At 36.2% G+C, this 23021-nt stretch overlaps 1 protein-coding gene across 16 annotated transcripts in view; it reads right to left on the bottom strand.

Moving 5' to 3' along the window:
• The window catches only part of LOC110464274 (nephrin-like), a 376492-nt gene that overhangs the window by 8199 nt on the left and 345272 nt on the right, over nt 1–23021 (bottom strand). For 12 of the 16 annotated variants that reach the window (XM_021519388.1, XM_021519399.1, XM_021519392.1 and 9 more), the window contains 16 exons: nt 22213–22503; nt 21595–21894; nt 18614–18739; nt 18201–18365; nt 16145–16447; nt 15043–15327; nt 11966–12244; nt 10690–10808; nt 10113–10290; nt 9596–9793; nt 9313–9411; nt 8618–8776; nt 8169–8326; nt 6667–6747; nt 4549–4662; nt 646–814 (listed from right to left, as the gene is read on the bottom strand). In XM_021519388.1, the coding sequence (XP_021375063.1) occupies nt 646–814; nt 4549–4662; nt 6667–6747; nt 8169–8326; nt 8618–8776; nt 9313–9411; nt 9596–9793; nt 10113–10290; nt 10690–10808; nt 11966–12244; nt 15043–15327; nt 16145–16447; nt 18201–18365; nt 18614–18739; nt 21595–21894; nt 22213–22503 (3024 nt within the window). The remainder of the gene's footprint in view (nt 1–645; nt 815–4548; nt 4663–6666; nt 6748–8168; nt 8327–8617; nt 8777–9312; nt 9412–9595; nt 9794–10112; nt 10291–10689; nt 10809–11965; nt 12245–15042; nt 15328–16144; nt 16448–18200; nt 18366–18613; nt 18740–21594; nt 21895–22212; nt 22504–23021) is intronic. The other 4 variants (XM_021519401.1, XM_021519400.1, XM_021519403.1 and 1 more) reach the window with 4 other exon arrangements.

Below are 23021 nucleotides of genomic sequence, written 5' to 3'. Positions count from 1 at the left end.
TGAAAGATGACCTCAATGTGACCTTGACCTAAGGAACAGACCTAAAAGTTGTATACAGCACATCACCTTGCTATCCTAAATATTTCTCTAAAATTTCATTTAGCTATTTTCAGTGAGTCACAAGTTATGGCCCGGACAAAGTTTTCTGAAGGATGGACAAATCAGCAGCAATATTACTTTCCATCTTTTTTCTCCAGGGAACATAAATTTAGAGAAGCGATAAGGTAATGCATGTCAATGTGCTGATAAAGCAGCGTAGCAGGATGGAAACGTGTAGATTCACAGGTGTTAGGTATGTTGATGTTGATTAGGTATCAAAAAGTTTTAGTCTGGAATGTAAATGGTTCAGACGTAAGTATTCATTATCTTAAAAATAAGTTATCTAAATGAAATCCAAATTACTGTTGATTCAAAAATGATACTGGCTGGTATGGGGCAGGAAACAGGGCTTAAAACTCTCAATCTGATTTCCCACCCTAAAAGTTAATTTTCTCATGTTTGAACTATCCTCTAGAAATATCTACCTGTGTCAATATTATAAGCAAGGACCTGGGACAAACAATGTCCAGCTGTGATGAGGTTAGACCTTACATCCTTTCCATCTAGTTGCTACACTTGATTGGATGTCTACACCTGTAGTCTTACCCTCATATTGCCACTGTGCAGCCTGTCGTTCTTCATCTAAATATGGCCGTGTGTCGGTCAGGAAAGATTTATGGGTATTTCCTAGATTAGGAGAGTCCATTTTGTTTGGCGTATACGATCTACTGCTGTATCCAGGTGGAGGCAGGAAAACTCGCTTAATGTCCTCGTCCTGTAGTGAAAACAAAGGTAGGTTAGAGTTATCTTCTCTTTGTAACAGATTTATAGTTCCTTTGTTATGTAGAGTTATCTTCTCATTAATACAGAGTTATCTCCAAACTGATATATTCCAGTAGTTATCTGTCCATTATCATGTAGTTATAATACCGTTGATATAGAATTATCTCCCCATTATTATGTTGAGTTATCTCCCCATCATCATGTTGAGTTATCTCCCCATCATCATGTTGAGTATCTCCCCATCATCATGTTGGGTTATCTCCCCATCATCATGTAGAGTTATCTTCCATCATCATGTAGAGTTATCTCCACATCATCATGTAGAATAATCTCCCCATCATCATGTTGAGTTATCTCCCATCATCATGTAGAGTTATCTCCCCATCATCATGTAGAGTTATCTCCCCATCATCATGTTGAGTTATCCCCCCATCATCATGTTGAGTTATCCCCCCATCATCATGTTGAGTTATCTTACATCATCATGAAGAGTTATCTTCCATCATCATGTTGAGTTATCTCCCCATCATCGTGTAGAGTTATCTTCCATCATCATGTTGAGTTATATCCCAATCATCATGTTGAGTTATCTCCCCATCATCATGTAGAGTTATCTCCCATCATCATGTTGAGTTATCTCCCCATCATCATGTAGAGTTATCTTCCATCATCATGAAGAGTTATCTTCCATCATCATGTTGAGTTATCTTCCATCATCATGTTGAGTTATCTCCCCATCATCATGTAGAGTTATCTTCCATCATCATGAAGAGTTATCTTCCATCATCATGTTGAGTTATCTTCCATCATCATGTTGAGTTATCTCCCCATCATCATGTAGAGTTATCTTCCATCATCATGAAGAGTTATCTTCCATCATCATGTTGAGTTATCTTCCATCATCATGTTGAGTTATCTCCCCATCATCATGTAGAGTTATCTTCCATCATCATGAAGAGTTATCTTCCATCATCATGTTGAGTTATCTTCCATCATCATGTTGAGTTATCTCCCCATCATCATGTAGAGTTATCTTCCATCATCATGAAGAGTTATCTTCCATCATCATGTTGAGTTATCTTCCATCATCATGTTGAGTTATCTCCCCATCATCATGTAGAGTTATCTTCCATCATCATGAAGAGTTATCTTCCATCATCATGTTGAGTTATCTTCCATCATCATGTTGAGTTATCTCCCCATCATCATGTAGAGTTATCTCCCCATCATCATATTGACCTATCTCCCTATTATTATGTACAGTTATCTCCCCATCATTGTGAAGGTTTCTTCCAATTGTAATACAGATTTACAGTTAAGTTGATCTTGCACTGATGTAAATTTTTATCAGCTTGCTATTAAAGATTTCGATTGTTTAGAATTAACCCTAATTTCCCTTCAGTTCCAATACTATCAGAGATATACACAGTAAGGCTATGATACATGTGAAATATATATTGTTATATTGTGCACACAGTTCTCAACATTGACATCTGTAAAGTTTATTGATAGACACGATAAGCATGTGATGTTTCTCTGCCACACATTTTCCATGTTTATATGATCTCATCCCATAACACAATCACTCCTCACACTAACGACACCTACAATATACAGTCAAGCTTCCTTAAACTAGCTGCTATGGCTCTGAAGGACAAAACTGAACAGATATTCAAGTCTTTGGAAATTGGAATCATTAAATCAATTGGAGACTCCTTGTGCACTTTGAGGCATTGTTCTCAACAGGAGATTTTTTCTTAATGCAAGATATTATCTTCTATTGGAGATTAGTCCAGTAGAGATATCGTCCTTGACATTGTTCTCAAGTGGAGATTCTTCTAGTGCATGAAGACATTGTCCTTCGAAGGAGATTTCTTTGAAGCGTGAAACCAAATTCTTAAATTTGAGGACTGATTGTACCAGGGATAGGTGCAATATATATTTACAGTGAGTGCACACAATGAAACAATATATAACCTGTACATCACTTTACGAGGTAAAACTTCACCGATATATCACCCTTATAAGGAAACACACTACATATATACTGCGTGGACTCTCAGTGTGATGTGACACATACTGTGGTAACACACTACATATATACATCGTGGACTCTCAGTGTGATGTGACACATACTGTAACACACTACATATATACAGTGTGGACTCTCAGTGTGATGTGACACTTACTGTGGTAACACACTACATATATACAGTGTGGACTCTCAGTGTGATGTGACACTTACTGTGGTAACACACTACATATATACAGTGTGTACTCTCAGTGTGATGTGACACATACTGTGATAACACACTACATATATACAGCGTGGACTCGCAGTGTGATGTGACACATACTGTGGTAACACACTACATATATAGAGCATGGACTCTCAGTGTGATGTGACACATACTGTGATAACACACTATATATATACAGCGTGGACTCTCAGTGTGATGTGACCCATACTGTGATAACACACTACATATATACAGTGTAGAGTCTCAGTGTGATGTGACACATACTGTTGTAACACACTACATATATACAGCGTGGACTATCAGTGTGATGTGACACATACTGTGGTGACACACTACATATATACAGCATGGAATCTCAGTGTGATGTGACACATACTGTGGTAAGACACTACATATATACAGTGTGGACTCTCAGTGTGATGTGACACTTACTGTGGTAACACACTACATATATACAGTGTGTACTCTCAGTGTGATGTGACACATACTGTGATAACACACTACATATATACAGCGTGGACTTTCGGTGTGATGTGACACATACTGTGGTAACCCACTACATATATACAGCGTGGACTCTCAGTGTGATGTGATAACAAATCTAGTGGTCACATACATGTCGTTAGATACTGGGCCTAATAGTTCAAACTATTCTCAGCTTACTGTGGTAACAATCTAGTGATCACATACATGTCGTTAGATACTCAGCCAAATGGTTCAAATGGCTCTCAGTTAATGAAAAAATTTAACCATCAATTTGTTTTTCATGGACACATCCAAACATTTTTTTTCTTAAAAGTAATATGCTGCTTAGAATCATCAAAAAGAAAAGAAAAGAAAAAATATAAAGCACTTTAGGCATTTTAAAAGAATTGAAAAAATAATAAAAAAAAAAAATGAGCGATCAACTCATTAAGATAAGATTTTGAACAAGTGGCCCTACAGACTTACAGCTGTGCCCTGAGCTACACTGACCCAACACTGGGTGTATCACTTTTTGAAACAAGCATGTTGATTGGTTGATGTTAAGATTCTTTTGACAAATCAAATAATTGAATACATCATACTCTTTAAAACTGCAAATTTAAATATAGTCAAAGTATGCTGTGTCCTTTAAACAAAGCAGCATAATTCATTGATGAGAACCAAAAATATATTAAACCGGCTTATCAATTTTAATTTATGGTGATAGTGAATGCTTGCAGTGTACAATGGAACCACATTAGTCCGGAGTCTGATAGTCCAGGAATCTCACTTCCCGGACATCCTATTTAGAAACTGAACCACTTTGAAGCAGAAATTTTCTGTTTTAATGATCTGTAAAAAAGCTGATATTCCTGGCAGACTTTTTGAGGAATCAAACAGATAAAACTGTAACTGTCCTGATTAATGAGGTTCCACTGGTGTGTGTGTGTGTGTGACCAGGCCCTGTAATACAGGTGATAATCATGCCACGCGTTATTACCCCGGAGGAATCCATCGACAGACAACTACATTTGCCGCCGCGGGAGACAGTCTTCACCTTGACCTGTACACAGTTACAGGTGCACTGACTACTGTGCATGCTTTTCCTGTCATGCTGTTAGGGAAAGAAACAAAGGTCACAGAGGTCAACATGCAAACAATTCAACACAAGCATGCAGAATAAAATGTTTGTCATGCATAGCAGAATCAGAAAAATTCACAGTGGGTGTTTATACGGGGATAGGATCATTCGATGGATAATATATTTCATACGCTATCTATTGTAAACCACTTATACTTTGAAAGACACATTTGCAGAGAATACCATTAGTGAGGTTAACATTTCTGGACTATTCCAGTGTGTTGTATCTACAGTTTTGGCATCATATAGTAGTTCTATATAAGATATAATATAAATTTATATTTTTTTTTGGGGTCTAATTACAAGAATTCATGTGTGCACAAAGTTTCATTTAGCACAAAGATGTTTTCAGTGTTTGTATATCATATAACCTTTCAGTCACTTCAGAACTGTCATACATGTATAATGAATTTTTCCTGATCTTTACATGAAAAGTTAGACCATACCCAGTCTTCAATCTTCAAAACAGCCCAAGATTACTAATTGGCCATTTATATAACTAATAAGGGATTTTGGAACAGGCTGCAATTTATCAACAGAAAGAAAAGTTCATATTTGTATCATCTTCATCAGAAAAGTCAGATCGGGTGTACAAGGTTTTATTTACTAGTTAAATTTATCAATTTTTAAAGACCTGTTTCTGCTATCCATGATCAAACTTAAAACACAAATCAGTTCATAAAAAGATCAAATTATGCAACAAATTCAAACGTAGGAACACAGTAAAAATTCAAAAAGTGACACCTGGAAATTGAAATTCAGTGCATGACAAGTTAAATTTTGAACCAATTTACCGGGAAAAGTGTGTTAATATTTGTGACACAGAGAAAATGTTTGGTGTTAAACCCAGAGGAGTTATTATTGAAAATATAAACAGATATCTGACGCATTAAAGACAATTAAGAGTGTATTTAGTACATTGCTGCACAAGCTAGGACTCCATATGACAGGCAATGCAGTGCTTAAACTCATAAGTGTCAACCTCTGAAACCTCCAATTAGGGAGATCTCCCTCATTCTACATTTCCAACCAGAGAGAAAGTGTGTGAAATACAACATAAACTGTTTTGCTCAATTTATTTTCCCCTTTTAATGCATTAAGATCACTCCAAAAAGCATTCATTTGATTCTGACACACCTGTTATGATCATCACACCCTGCAGTAACCAGGAGATCGCTTGACCACAGGATGTAGAGTTCTAGTTTGTGTGAGTTTGGACTTGAATGAGGGAGTTTCGAGGAAAAATTGGTAAATTTTGGTCAATATGAAGGAGTCTCCCTCCTAATGACGGATGGTTGACAGCTATGTAAAATGATGGCTTTAATTAGTAGGTGCACAAATTGACAATCCACATTAAAAATATTCTAAAACCCCTATAAAACATATCCTACTGTTTAGCTAGAGTCACGTCTGTGGTGTTGTACTGTCTAACCATAGCTTAGTGTATAGGACAGCATGAAGGATTTTATATTAATCAGGCTAAATAGCTTCCAAAAATCTTTAAAAGAAATCAAGATTTTTTCCCTGCATTTTTATCAAATATATTAAGTGGCACAAGCTTGGGTTATATTGTAAGACGATGCCCTAAATGAAGAGAGAACGGAAGTTATCCCAGAGGTTAGATGAGAAACAGTCAATATTTCAAAACAACTCGACCAAAAGTCATTGTGTCAGATTTCAAAATAACTCAATGAAACAAGGGTAACTTTAAAATGAATTTAATAATTATTTTTAAAATTTGTCCCTTCATAATGTAATGCTTGATATAACAATGGCTAGGTTAGTTAAGATCTATTTTGAAAACATCACAATTCATAGCTCTTTTTTCCATGTCTTGTAAGTATTATATTTATCGTTAATGACCTTGAAATGGGTGGAGTGCTTTGAAATAAAAGAATTAAAACTGAACATTTTTGAAATGAATAACATGAAAACATCACGGTAAGCAAGTGATAAAAAACTGTTGTTGAGGTGTACCGTGTCATCGTGGTTACTGGGGCCAGGCATTTCTACCAGGGGTTGTAGCCAGACTGGCTTTGGTCTCACCACACCTCTACCCTGTTGCCATGGAGACAGGCAGTTCATTTATAAAATGGTGACAAAAGTAACTCCACTTGACAAACAATGATATAAGTTTAGATAGGAAACTGAAAATTAAAATGATGTGGTAATATCATCAAAATTATCCTAGAATTCCTAAAACTGTGTTAAATGTTTCACAACATTACTCATATACTGACATAATTTAATATACAGTTTGGGAACATATATAACAGAGGTAAAATGTGTAATTTAGGAACTATCATAACATAAACATGTAATCCAGTGTAAAACTCAATCCAGTTACATGTGGTTTTCATTCTGTCATATCCAGTCGATTTTCATCAGCTTGTTTTACTCATTGTCCAAGAAAAAACACAAGCAAATCAAATACAAAACCACACACGAAAAAAAAAAAATCCTCATCAAGTAATAATTATAAAAAAGATTTAGGAAGGATGACTCTTTGGCAAATTATTTTATAATAATTGTTGGAGAAGAAATATATTAAAATTTGAATTTAAAATAATTTTTCAAAATACTATTTTCTGTAACAACTTAGAATTTTAAAAAAATGAGGTAAGAATTAAGAAGATTGGGTATTTTGTTCTCAACTATATTAGTGGGGTAGATGGTAGTGTAATTATGGGTGACCATGCATTGGGAGAGTTGTCTACCCTTGTTCTGTCACCAGCATGCATTAAACATGGACATCAAACAGTGCAATGTTACCATTACTTCACTTAACTGTAGGTTACATACAATTTCTACAGAAACATTCCTTTCTATTTCTATTTCTTAACTTCATATTTCTATTTCTTAACTTCATATTTATATTTCCACAAGTAAAGAATGGCAGACATGATTCCTTTTCCTCACTATCCCAAAATAAAATTTCAATCAAACCAATTTTAAATGGGAAAACAAATTTCGTTTTTGAAAATTTAAGAACAATAACTTTGAAAGAGTAACTTTCAAAGTTATTGTTCTTAAAAGAAGAAATAATAAAAGAAGATTGCAATTTTGGAGTCAGGAAAGAGTGCTAAAATTGGGTTGAATAAATATAACTTGGTAGTGCATAATTAAAAATAGTAAAGGTGAACAGGGTGCTAGGATTTTATGACATACAACCAGAGTGTTGCTATGGTAACCAGGAAAGATTTTTTTTAAAACTAAATATGTTTATAAACCCAGAGACAATAATCTATGTAAGAATTATATAAAGTAACCTTGTGTATGTTCAAACAAGAATAGTCTACATATGATAGTTTTATGAATAGAGGTGTAAATATTTTAAGTTCTATAGTAAGAATACAAGACCGAATCATTCATGCGTGCATTTGTTACAATGGAAGTGACCAATGATTACCCATGCATGTTGCTTTTTTTTGGACAAATCTGTCTTTATAAAACTAAAACACATTCATAAACAAACATACCTCAAAATTTTTATAATCATCGGAGAAATCATCCATATTTTTTTCGTATGTGCCGTAGCTACGGCTGTCGTCTGATGGAGTCATGGGGTACAGTGCTGTCTCCTTGGTTGGGCCATATAGCTCGATCGTGTTGGTGTGACTGGTCGTGTCACTGTTGTCTGTAGCAGAAACAAATCCGATATATACTGAAAACAATGATGTTTTTATACCCCGCTAAACTTCGTCCTTGTTAACCCATACTCTCCCATTGATATTGATACTTTATTTACACCTGGCAGATTTTATACATATCAGCCTCATACAAAATGTATCTTCTTGTAAATGTGTCTAACACACTAAAATTGAAAAGCAGAAATTCCCTGATCTACAGTAAAGGGTCTCCCATGACTTTCCATATGTATCAAATATACAGAAAACATTCTGTTTCCGTGGAAACAGATGTGACTTACTCTCCAGCCTCTTTTTCCTCCTCCTGACAAAAAAGAGTATGAGTCCGATGTTGAGAGCGAGCAGGAAGATGCCGACGACACAGACGACGAGTATGATAATGACGGGTGTATCGTCACTGGTCTGTATGGTGGAGGCGGCCTCACCTCCCAGGGCAGACGCTACAACACACAGGTTCTCAATTACTTAACAGTTATCAATAACATAACAAGTCAATGAATCTTACCTGCAGCAGGCGTAGCAATATGCTTACATTTCAGACAATATTGGTTGCATATAAGATAGTGTCAATAAGATTTATTTTTTTAAATATTTTCAATGATATTTTATCCCCTTTATCCCCCCTACATGGATATATATACCAAACAGGAGATGCGTGGAATGAATATATACTAGTATTCAAAGTATTTAATAACTTACCGCAAAAAAAGTGGACATGGACGCAGATGCTCGGGTACAGTATAAGCTCATGTTTACTCATAACCGTTGAGCGTATAAAACTATGATCTGTTATACTTATTTCTGAACAGTTAGTACTATTAGTCAAATTGTTGGCTCTTACTTCATCTAGTACTTCATTTTTCTGTATTGGGTATAAATATTGAGCATCCTTTGTTAAATACAAAAGTATGCCTGGAATTGTTATAAACACAATAGATCTGTTCGGTACATATACACCAAACTTGTAGCCTCTCACCTGAAGTTTTGACCTCTATTTCTGGAGGTGACCCTTCTGCTGGTCCAAGGTCATTAGTGGTCAGCACTGCCACAAGGTAAGAGGTGTCTTTTCTCAGACCTGTAGGTGTTCATAATTTGATTAAAAAAGAAATTCTTACTACAGCTACATTTCAAATGGTTGCTATGGTGTTGACCTTTATAAACAATGTAACAGACAGTTTAATGTTACTGGTTGCTATGGTGATGATCTTTATAAACAATGTAACAGACAGTTTAATGTTACTGGTTGCTATGGTGCTGACCTTTGATGACAAATACTGTGGTGACCCGGATGTCTATGGGTGTGATGTCAATGTGTGTGTATCCAGGCCGATTCTTCTCCTTGTACCTGACCTTGAACCTTTGCGGGAGTCCACCGTTAAAGCCAGGGTTCCAGGAGATAGTCAGCATGTCATGTGTGGCATTGATAAAGGTCAGCTCCCCAGGCTGGTCCGGTCGACCTACACACAGAATCAACTATTTATATATCTTATCACAAAAAGAATTATGTATCAAATCTTAGCCTTAAAGATTATTTTCATAAAAATAAAAGCTGACAAACCACAAAATGTTATATTTTGTAACAAATAATCCTTACTAAAACATCCATTATATTTCCAATAACTCCAGCTGTTTGCAGCATCGGTAGCAGATTTTCTGATTTGAGACCTGAAGTATCTCTATTTACATCACAATGCAGTGATTGATTCCATTTATCTATTGGTTTATGTAGCTGTTGTTTATATTTTGTTTACATTGTGGACGAGAAATCAATCTTACTTGTGCCGTCCACAGAAATATCAAATGTGTCCTGTCCCTTCTCATTGGTGGCGGAACACACGTATGTCCCGTACTCCGTCTCCGAGATGTCCGATATGGTGACGACACTGCGGTATTTGATGGTGTCTACTTTTTCAGACTCTATGTGGTACTTGCCACCCGACATGTCACCCTCTCTCTGTAAATATTTACAACAGCTTTCATGTAACCATGGAAACAGTAAACCAATCACAATTGAAGCTTCCATGGAAACCATCTGATCAGTCACCATACATCTTTGGAGTAAACATGGAAACATCTGACCAATCAACACACTGCAAACATGTAACCAAACAGTCTAATCATTCAAAACATATACCTCTCGGGTAACCATGGAAACAGTTACCCAATTACAGGACAGGTAAATACAATAACAAGGTCTCTGAAGGAACAATCTTTGGGTTGAAACTTTGTTTTCAAAGACCAAAGTTACAAAATTAAGTCACTTGAGTAAAAATAAAAAGTTACATCAATTTTTAGACTGTAAAAAAAACTAAATCTAAATAAAATCTGCTGACCCTGGAGGTGGTTTTGTTACCTTGATCCAGTCGAAGGTGACCTCTGGAGCTCCCTCGGCCAGACAGATGAGCTGGACAGTTGACCCGTGGTCACCAGCGGCCTTGGAGTACTGGGCGGTGTCATCAATGATGGGTTGGACTGAGGGGGCAAAGGTCAAATGAAGGATGAAAATGAGCTGAAATTTTGTTAACATTATACATACAATGAGCAACACTTATTTCCTTCCCGGGAAATAAAATCAAGAGTAGTGTCTCCTGTGATTAATGAGAACAGCTTAAGGTTATAAACAGATTTAAGAACATGTTTAAACCTCCACCATATTTATTTTGTTAGGACATATTTGAATCAAATGCAGTTACCTATTATCACTGATACAAGTTTCACCGGACTTAAGATTCTCACAATGATTTTCAGTCCACCATTTTTTTCTTTTGGGGGGTTGAAGGGTTGTCAACTGTAAGTAGGGGGACCAGTTTCTACAATTAGGTCATGATTTATATTACTCTCTCATGAACCTGAATATTTTCATAATGCTATCAAGTTCATACTAAAAATCGATGTAATTTTTTGCACATTTCCCAAATCCCTCTTATTTCACATACATTTTTGGATATTATCATATTATCAATCTAATGATTTCGAAAGCCAGGGAAGAGGTTCAGAAACAAGTTTACAAACATCAAGCCTGGGCTCAAAAGTGCTGATTAAGACCCCCCGGCCCGTTGGTGACTTAAGTATATCAGTGAGTTTGATGGTGAAGTGAAGTAGCATAGCTATAGGTATATATCAATATAGCAGAGTGAGTATATATAGTTTGTATATAGAGAGTTAGTAAAGCTATGTCTGAGGAAGCAAGACTACCACTCAGTAATCACAGCTCAAGGAAATATGCAAGTGAAATAGTTTCTATAATCAGTGAGTTAAAGCAGAATACAAAGTATACTATTTGTAATCGTTCACAAAGTTTGAGTGACCTTAATTTGACCTCCAGTCTTCATTACATGTACAAAACTAGGTACAGTAAAACCTCAATATAATCCCCTCATTTCATTTTCCACCTCCTTTATTGCCGATGCATTTCAATATTCCTTTTTCTTGTTTTCTTAAGAATTCCTTTATACATTTCCCTCCATTTATCGCCAAACCCCTATATAACACCGAAATCTCTCTGAGCAAATGGTGGCAGTATAACAGAGTTTTACTGTAACAAAATCTTGATAATTTATTATGTAAGATAAGAAAGCATTAAAAGAATTCCACCATTATTTTTCCGAACAGAGCAAAAAGCCACATACATTTAACAATAAGAATGGCCTCCATCACAGAGGGCTGTCCGATCTGGTTGTCGGCCGTGCACGTGAATGTGCCTGTGTCTGTCTTCTCCAACTCGTACACTGTTAGATGACCTTTGTTGTTCTCAAAAGCCTGCTTTGTCTTGGACATATCAAAATCACTGCGGGACCATGTGATCATGTTGGATGTGATGGGGTTGGCGTCGGCGATGCACTCGAAGAAGGCGGCACCACCAATCTCCTCCTCCACCGGGCTGGTGATTGTCGTGATGGAGGCGGCATCTGTGGTAACCATGGTGACAATGTCGCTCATAAACAACCGTGTTACTGTGATCTCAGTGCTACAGACACTATGTCCCCATTTACATTAGGCAATCTATCAAGTTTAAAGTCATTCTAGTGTTCTGTATGTAGATTCTCGTTCTCCATATAGAATTGCATAATCTTACTAATAGTTTGCATGTACAATTCTTACCCCCTGCTTTAGGGAGTTAAACTAACAAAATAAATCTCCTAATGAAACTGAAATCTGTTTTTTGAAAAGGCATAACATGTAACATTTGATAATATGATGAAAAGTAAGATTTCGATGAATGGTTTACGACCATGTAAGTTATATAAAGAAAGAAAGGACAAATTAGTCTAGAAAAAGCAGATAGAAATTCTAGCTGTAGCTACGTCTAGGAAGCTGTACCATCACCCAAGAAAAGTATCAGATAACAAATAGCCAGAATTCATTTCAGTTATAAAATATAACTTTTCAAGTACCTATATTTTAGTGTTATGTTTGCAAGTTATTTGTGAGTGATTGTCATTTATTTTTCACATTGAGGCTGTTATTTTAAAATTACTTATATGCAAAACATGATAAATATATGACATGAAAATCAGATATAAAATTTCTTTCGCAGATTGATTGATATTTTGTTGCTTTTATTAACCCTTTTACCACTGTAGACCATAATAAACTCATCCATATCAATGCATGGTAGAGTCAACTAAAGTTATATAGGGGTGAAAGGGTTCAATACTATCCAGAGAGTACTTATGAAAATTAAGAGTGAAAAGTCAAGTTTTGGTTTGTTGTAAGCTGATCAGATTCTGGTTTGGAAAACAAAAAGAAAATGCATGTAAAAACATGACAAACCAAATAAATACTGGCCATTTCTATTCTAGATTATTCTAATTCATAATCTTTTCTAATTTTTCAATAATGAAAACTATGAAAGCAACAATTTTAACGGACCACAAAAATTCTCAAAAAAAGTGTTCTGTAAACGTAATATTTGAACTTAGACAGAGAATATTGACTATAATCATAAGCTAGGACTATTAAGCGCTGAGATATTAATTTTAAAACCAGATAGGTCCCTTATTATCATTTAAACTTGACATTTCCCAAAGAGAAACAACAAATATCAACACAACTCATTCTAAGAATTTGTGCCTTCTACCAATGAAAATATTCACTCAGACAGGTTTAACTAGGTCTATTAATAGGAACACACTAAGCCAAACTTCTTAAGGCCACCCATGTTATTTGTACAGCCTCAAGGTGAAGGTCACACTTCAAAGTCACACAATGGCAAGGTCAGCAACAGTTTACATATATATTAACCCAACAGCTCAAGAGAAAGTAATAGCCCTAATGACAAGATCACTGATCAACAAAAGGAAAACATTTTGACACTCTAAAGAAAATATTAAAAAACCTCAGATTTTAGTTTATTTTACTTTAAATATTCTTATTTTCCAGTTGATTAACTTAAATTTAACACACTATATCTTAAAATTTCGAAATCAAAACAATAATATATATTATACTGGAGTTCTTTCTCTGGATGAAAATATTGGAAGTGATATTTAACTGTAAATCAATTTTATAACGTAGAGTTTAAACAATTATTTTACCCACCGTTTGAAATAGTTTCCTTGTAATATATACAGAATAAATTTTCCCATAAATTCAAGTAAACTGGGTTCACAATTTAAATATTGTCAGGAGAAATTCAATTCTGACCTATGAACCTATTCTTCCAACAAAATAATTCAACTCAAAGTCTCAGTGAAAAAAAAAGAAGACAACATAAACCGTTTGATAGATAAATAAGCATTTAAAACTGAAACAAGTGTGATGAGATACATGTGATTATCATGTGATTATCATGTGATCTATATACAGTGTATTGTGACACATGCAGAAAAGAGTATAAGTTCTTGGTGCATTTACACCTACATTTATACATAACAGGAGTTACCTCCCCTACCCCATGTGAATTTTATCACCAGAATCGAAAACACCTTGCATTTATTGGTTGTAATTTTTTGGTATGGATTGTTGTATAATGGTCAAATTTATTGCTAATAAACTATTAACCTGAAATGTTGAAATCACATATTTGACCAAATAAGTGCCCAGGTACACTTGGATCGGGCGAATGATCTTGAAACTTTAAATAGGATATTTATTAGGTTGAATGTTGTATTTGAAAATTTCCTGCCCACGTTTCTTTACCATGGACACATGAAATGAAACTAGTAACTAACAATTATTTTTCCTAAAACAGGGGAGTTAAAAAAGAGATTGTACTCATATAATCATATAATGCACCAACATTCCTGACTAAAAATACATTAGTTTACATTACTTTAGAAAAGCTTGGAAAGTTAACCTTGTATAATTCCTTTGTAATTTTAAATCCATGAAAAATTAATGAGAAATCTGGATTATTTTATATAGATATATATATTGTAATGTGTATGGCAGCTTGTGCCTACAATCTTTTTCTAAACTGGTTTCATGGTCAGTGTCGGAGATCAAAATGTTGACACTTCTGTGCGTATAAGGATAACATATTCAAACATTTTACATAACAAAGACATACTTTTGAAATAAGAGAAAAGTACAACGGCAATCAAATAAAACTGACTGAAGCCACATCACAAAAAACACAAATCTACTAAAAACTGAAATACTTTAACCCACCAGAATGCTGATTTTTCCAACATCCTTTCTAGATAAAATTCATATATTCCAAGAATGAACCCATGATTTCAGAGGACAGTACTGTTGTACTTACAGAGGACGTTTAGCGTGAAGTTGAAATGTGACATGCCCTCCGCATTGCGAGCTTCTAGACTGTATCGCCCCATATCGCCACGCTGGATATTTGAGATCTGCAGCGCTCCACTGTCGAAGGTAAAGCTATTGACGTCGCCCGGGACGCTGACCTCGATCCCGTCCCGGTAGAACTTGTAGGTTAGGACAGGTGGGTTAGCTGCGGCCGTGAGGTTTACTGACCGACTGTCTCCCTCTGTGATCTCGATGTTGGCCGGAGACATGGACAGGTCAAACACTGGGGCGACTGGTGGACAGAAGGAGGCGGGGTTACAACTGTCTAAACCCAGTAGTCAACACTAGCCTAAATCCCCAACCTTCATCTCAAAGCTGATGTAGTTTTAAGTTATCCAGTTATAAAACTTCTATATACCTTAATTTTAATATGGATTCTGGATACATGTTTAGCTACATGCATATTTTTATTTAGATTTGATACATTAATATTTTTCCTTATTTATTTGTCACTTACATAAATTTCCCCCCTTTTTTGTTTCAAGTATATTTCCTATTTTTTATAGTCAACAATACATTTTAAATTTCAATTGTTCTTATTTTCTTATTTCAAATTTTCTTTCATTTACATTCCTTCCAGAGTTTCATTAGGCCCATGATTATTCCTTCTTTTGTCTTTTTTCTTCTTGATTTCTTAAAAGATTACACACTGCTCAAACATTCTAAATACATTATTTATTTTCTGAATATTAGTAGCACATTGAAATATGTTCCCATTATTCCATATTTTTATACATTAAAAAAGCTTATGATTTTTTTTTACAATATTTTGTTTTGTTTTCCACTTATGAGATGATATATGATTTATAAGCATTAAACACAGTTGCATTATCTAATATGGTCATTTTGACGACAAAGGCATAGAATGTGTTAGTAATTCTGATAGATTCTATGTTAGGAATATTGTTTAGGAACATAACAGACTGATACTATAAATATTTTATGCCACTGCTCACTTCTCTTGTATCATTTTTCTAAGATAAAAGGAGATTTTGAGATTTTAGATACAAAACTGATCAAAGTGAAGACTAGCTTGAAGCTACACTTACACATTACACTAAGGGTGATAGCATCATTAACTTTATCTCCAATCACCAGGTTTGTGGCCTGACAGTGATACTCTGCGAGATGGTCAGCGGCCGTCGGCGTGATGTCCAGAACGTTTGTGGTGGTCATCCCACCATCGGTGGAGGGCGATTTGTTGATGGTCACTCCCTGACGTAGGACATTGTCTCTGACCCACATAATGGCTGCCGGAGGATTACTGGACGCTGAGAGACAGGTAAGGCGAAGATGCTGACCGGCCTTGGGTTCTGAGGGGTCAGCGGTCAATGTCACGCGGGCAGGGGGAACTGTGTGAGGAGTGAAAATGAGGTAAAAAGAACCCTCCTAACAGGATTTCATACAAAAAAATAATTTGTAACACTTACTTCGTTTAATACATATCACTTTCTGGGATGTTTGAATACAAAAGTATGTCACAAGTCACTTCCTAGGATAGTGATTTCTGTTGGGTACTACTTTCCATTTTCTTTCACTATGTAAATCGATATGCCAGATAATAACTGAGTTTTTTGATCATAGAAAAAGTTGGTTCAAAACAGTTTTGATTCTGAAAAAATAATCATACATGTTTTCGGCTCATCCCTAAACAGGAGATATATCTAGCGGAGGCTTTTAATTCTTCCATAATGCTTAACAATTGACAGAATGGGGACATTTTGTCTAATAATTATTGAATATTTTGACAGGTTTTTTTGAAGTTGACAGGTATATACTTTATTATTTAATTTTGCCAATTAATTACTCTTTTTTCAGTTTTTAGGTTGAAACCCCTTTATACATAACTGGCACGTTTTTTGAAATGCTCATTTCCAATTGGTGACATAATAACGATAGAAATGTAATGCATTTTGTTTTTTGTTAAAAATAAATATCAATTATCTCTGCAAAAAGACGGCGTTTGTCTACTAAACAAACTATGGAATAATCAAAAATTATTTCATGTTCTGCCCAACACTGCTAAAAATCTTAGCCCTTTTTTTGGTTCATAAACCATTTTTCAAATTCATATATTCTATTTTGGTATACAAATCATAATCAGAAACAAATATTACCCATTCGTTGGACAAATTCATTGCGATCAAAACTCAGTTATTTGGACCTGTTTTTTCAATTCACATTATAATCTTTCTACAGTTTGTCTGACATGATGATGATTATTTCTAAAATGATTGGTTTTATTTTAAAATGAAAATCTGATGGCAAAACTGTACAAGAACTGAAGTGAGATTAAAACACATATACTTTACAAATACTCATTCTCCTGATAACATACAGAATAAAAACACAAATCTCACGCCGTCACTAGTCGCCATTCTGTATATAAGGACATACAATATGCGTCAATAGCAAAACCCTTCAAAATTGTAACCCTGCCAACTCTGCCAACTCTCAAGAAGTTTGAATTGATAATTTCCCAACCACTCAATCAAATTATACATCTATGGATTTTTTTTTTTTTTAAAGCTACGATTTTGCTTTTGTCTGTTCTCAAAAACATGATAAACATTTGGAAATGAAAAACGTTAATATAAGCAATGAAAAACCAAATTTTCTGTTAATAGATTTCACTTAAATTACTGTCACACCAGCGATCCAATCACAGTTATCTCCCTTGAGCGACAAAAAATTAGCAAGAAATTGGATGAAATATTTTAATGGCATATTTTGAAATGAAATCATGTAGTTATTTTTAAAGTTTATAGGTAATAAATGGCTCATTACCATTTATAAACCCTTTGTAAGTCTAAAGAAAAAAAAGAAAGAAAAAGTTTTCTGTTTTTTGTTTGTGTGTTTTTAAATCTTTTAGCAAAACAGCCCAAATCACCATTGGAAGGAGGCATATTTTGAAGTCTGGAAACTTAAGGAAAGAAAATTGCCACGTTTCTGAGGTTGATCTGAATGTGTTTTATGAATTGGTTTAGACTTTTAGTAGAACAACACGGTTACAAGCACGAAGGGTTCTGTAGTGACGCCACAGCACAATACACAATGTGCTTGTTTGGGGCCTCATGCAGTGTGTGAGTACGGAAACACACTTACAGTAGACAGTGAGCTTCTTCAGGACCTGGAGCGGAGTGGGCGTGGCTTCGTTGGACGCAGTACATTTGTAGATGGCGTTGTTGTCCCCAGGTGCCGCGACTAAGGTCAGTTCTGAACTAACAATACTTCCCCGTGTCTTTGTGGTGGAGTCCAACAACTCATTTCCTGTTTACAATAGAGGTCACTGATCATTATGTCAAACATTGTCAACACAAAACCAGATAGATCTAACTAAAGCTCTATTGATCATTAAGATTTTCAAGATGCAAAATTCTTCCACACAATAAGGTTTGACTGCACAAAAAGTAATGAAAAACCCATGGAAAGACTTGAGAGAACATGATACGTAACACTGCTACTTGTAACCTGGGAACGTCATCAGCAAGGGAGAGCACCCCTGTTTGTCCACTGACCTTTGAACCATTTGAGCGTTGCCATGGGGTTGCCCCCTGCTGAGCTACAGGTTAACCTTTTGACGTCCCCTGCCTTGAGGAAGTCTCCCTCTTCGTATCCTGTGATAACTGGTGCTCCAGGCGGGTCTGAAGGAACAAAGACACCCAATTCATAAACAGACTGATATTATGTGAACATTTTCAAATTAGATGACTGGACAACATCCACTTGAAGGTGATCTGCAATATTTATTAAGGTTTGACACGCTAGGTTTGCCATCATCAGAACCCGACAGGCCATCTTTTCTTTTTTCACAGTAATTTCGATTACTTTTCATGCTCGACTATTGAATTCCATTAGGAATCAATCTACGGAAGGCTTCCAAATCTTTGGAACTAACGGAACATGTACATTGGATCTCATTTTCTTTGTATGTAAAAACATGTTACTTTAATTCCCTTTTTATGATCTTCTGATAGATCTACAATACTGAAGTTTGTACAGTCCATTTGGTCACATTATTCACTCAAGTCTCTATTACTTCCATAAGGAACAAGTACCTACTGGGTAAACCTAAAATTTGTAGTTTGTGACATCTATGCTGATGATTACGATATTCTTAATTAAATTTCGATGCTGGCACCACATAAACATTTCCCCTCATTGTCTCTAGATTGTCACTAAAATCACCACACAACCCACGAGACAAAGAAACAGTTCTCTCTCCCCTTCTCTATCACATGGACACAAACAAAACATAGTCTGAAGAAGAGTTCTGATTCTGCCGTGTTGTCCACGCTCCAGTCGCTCCTACAGAGTTCATTGATGAGCTATTTTTGTTGGGACTCTGTATACTAACAGTACCTAAGGAGGTGACCATATGAACTGCACCAAATTTTATTTGTAACAGGGACGCTGTGTCTCCAACCCCCTGGAGTGGTAGCATGACAAAGTCCAACCCATCCTCAACAAATGTACTAGAGTAGTCAAGGACCCATCAAACCTTGAAAGTCCCAAAATTATTGTTAAGGAACACTCAAATCCAATGCAGGATGTGCTAGCCCTCATTAAAATTCTCATAATTAGTTAGAAAAAATAAATAAGCAAAAGAGAAAAAATATCATGATGTCACTGAGATGAAAGATTTTCATGTTCATTGAATGGACATTTAAACCCCGTGTTGGACTACGAAAGATCCTGTAGTTTTGAACGTGCACCAAACTTTTGTTTCAATTCCCCTGATCCTTCATTAAAAGTCTATTATTTTTCGAGTTTCCTATATTTTATCAGTGTTTCTGTCGATGAAGTTGCTGCTTCGATCATCTCCAGTCATGTGATGTTCCTCCATTGGGTTTGTGTGTATCATTTTCAAACTAATTTGTACCAACAGACCGTCTGTAGTATCCTTATCAGTACATGATTAGACTTAATTACTGATTCCCATAACAGTCATGTTAAACCGTATCCTTTCCTACAGTGCCAATAAATCTCTGATATTTGATCTTTTAATAGGAAATGTTCATTATTTCCACACATTACGATTTTGTCGCGCATTACGATTTTGTCAAGATAAAATATGTGCAAAAACAATACAAATAATCACGATATTTCTTCGGCTTAAAACAAATGATTCTAAATGTAGGTCCGACCTCAATGCTTGTTAGGTATTGATAATTGTTAAAATGCCGAAAATCTAATATGATCAGGAAAGCAATGTCACTGTAAATTATGACATTAAACAGTTCGCGTGGACACATAAACTGCCCAGCTGACAAAACACAATGTTGTACAACGGATACTGTTTCTACGTAAAGATTCCCACAAAAATCGGAGAAATCCCTTTAGATATAATGTGACCGCAGATGTGGTAACCGTGGGATAAACCACCATTAATGGTAGGCACTGAGCAGGAATTGCTGCATCACATATCACCCTGGAATTATTACACAACAATGCCTCACCTCGGGACACGATACCAGTCCCGTGAGGTGGAGAGTTAGGAAATACAAATTATTTTATGGCTACAGATATCATAATAGCGCTGTAATTGGAGAGAACGGTCTCTGATGTAACATAAACTGATTAGGAGGGAAGGAGACACAGGGGTACCCCCCCCCCACAAACAGCTGTTGTATCTGAATTAGTGACAAAACAGTATTTAACTTAGGGAATGCTGGGTATGTGTGTTTGTGTCAGGACTAAGTCTGACTGAAGCATCACAGATAGTCACTGGATCAAAACTAACTTTTCCAAAAAAAATACCTTTGATCCTTGTACAACTAACCAAAGAGCAGATTGACAGGTTTGTATCAGTCTCTGATTTGACATTTCTGCATTTGGGTGATTTTGATTGGTCAATAAGTAATTTTTTAATTATTCTAAGTGGCTACAATTAGCAGTAATTATGAATGAAGTTATCACTTTTCCTGTAGTCAGACAGAAAAAAGAGGTTTAATGGGCCCGTATTGTTCGCCTGGTGGAGGGCTAGTGATTGTAGATGGTCAAATGCCTTAACCACTCTGCCACCGCGCCCCCACAGATTATTAAAGGATACAATTTATCAGTCATATTTTCCCCTTATTTACTTTTTGTTTCAAATGTTATTAATCCTCAGAAAAATACATGGTGGATGGCGAGTTGCACAATATCACCTACATGTTGAGACAAGAGTTGATGATAACTAGTGTACACAGAGTTCTTTCCCCTTCCTGGTATGACAGGAAGTATACAGAGTTCTTTCCCCTTCCTGGTATGACAGGAAGTATACAGAGTTCTTTCCCCTTCCTGGTATGACAGGAAGTATACAGAGTTCTTTCCCCTTCCTGGTATGACAGGAAGTATACAGAGTTCTTTCCCCTTCCTGGTATGACAGGAAGTATACAGAGTTCTTTCCCCTTCCTGGTATGACAGGAAGTATACAGAGTTCTTTCCCCTTCCTGGTATGACAGGAAGTATACAGAGTTCTTTCCCCTTCCTGGTATGACAGGAAGTATAAACTTACACAACACACTGAGAGTGACGGTGTCGGTGACAGGCTCGGATGATCCATCGTTCATCGCCTGACAGGTGTACACAATCTGGTCCTCGCGGTTCGTCAGTGTCACCCTGATTAAGGACCTTGTGATATATCCCCCATCATCCGATTCTTCTACGTGACTTTGAGTCCCCGCGATCTGTCGACCTCGTACCAACCATGTGACCACAGATGCAGGGTTGCTATTGGCTGTTTCGCACGTGAGCTCCACCTCCTCTCCAGCTGTTGCCAGGCGATTTCCAGATATTGTAACTTTTTCTGGTGGAACTAACAGAAATAGTCATATTGGTTAATACAATACAATTGTATATCCTAAACAGAATAGTCAAACTTACGTCCTCCAATCAGCGCTGTTCTATTCATGCCTAACTATAAATATCCCCAGAACAGAATTGAGAATCTGTGTTTAACACGCTATGCATCAAAGTTTGGTTTATGAATTTATCCATAAAATATTAACTTTAAAATAAATATCAAATACATTAAGTCTAATTTATTTTAATTGTGCAAATTTTGAACAGAATTAAAGTACAGCGAACATTAGACATCTTCCTCATTTGAACACTGTGACGTACGTCTACTTACAGTATACAACAATCTGAACTTGAGCCGTCAGAGGGTACTCTGTCGCTGCGTTCGTCGCCTCACATCTGTACACGGCGTCATTATCAGACGCCCCAACAGTAAACGACAGTTCATTGATTGAGCGGTCATTGGAACTTGAGTAAGAAAAGTCAACCTTGACATCGTTTTTAAACCAGACGACTTGAGCCAGAGGGTTACCTCCCCTTGACACACATTCAAGGTTCATGGTTTCCCCTCGATGTACTGTCTGTCCTCGACGATAGCCTGTTATCTCAGGAATGGAAGGCGGGACTGCAAAAAACAAGGGTTCTCAAAATATAAGTTATGATTCTCAGTCAACAATAGCCTAGATGTCAACTCCCCTCATTAGGAGGGAGACTCCCTTATTTTAACAAAAATTAACGAAACTTCATCATTCAAGTCCAAACTCGCAAAAACTCAAAATCTACATCCTGTGGTCAAATGTTCTCCTAGTTACTGCAGGGTGTGTGTAATGATCATAACCAGTATGTCTGAATCAAATGAATGCTTTTTAGAGTTATTTTGATGCTTAAAAGAGGAAAAATAAGTTGAGCAAGCAAGTTTCAGTCGCTTTTCATGCACTTTTTCCCTCATTGGAAATGTGGAACGAGGGAGATCTCACCTGACAGTAGAATGAGGGAGATCTCACCTGACAGTGGAATGAGGGAGATCTCACCTGACATTGGAATGAGGGAGATCTCACCTGACAGTGGAATCAGGAGATCTCACCTGACATTGGAATGAGGGAGATCTCACCTGACAGTGGAATCAGGAGATCTCACCTGACA

This window comes from Mizuhopecten yessoensis, unplaced genomic scaffold, assembly GCF_002113885.1.
Source record: "Mizuhopecten yessoensis strain PY_sf001 unplaced genomic scaffold, ASM211388v2 scaffold10979, whole genome shotgun sequence".
NCBI lineage: Eukaryota > Metazoa > Mollusca > Bivalvia > Pectinida > Pectinidae > Mizuhopecten > Mizuhopecten yessoensis.
The sequence above is the reverse complement of the archived record's forward strand: the minus strand, read 5'-3'. Positions and strand labels throughout refer to the sequence as shown.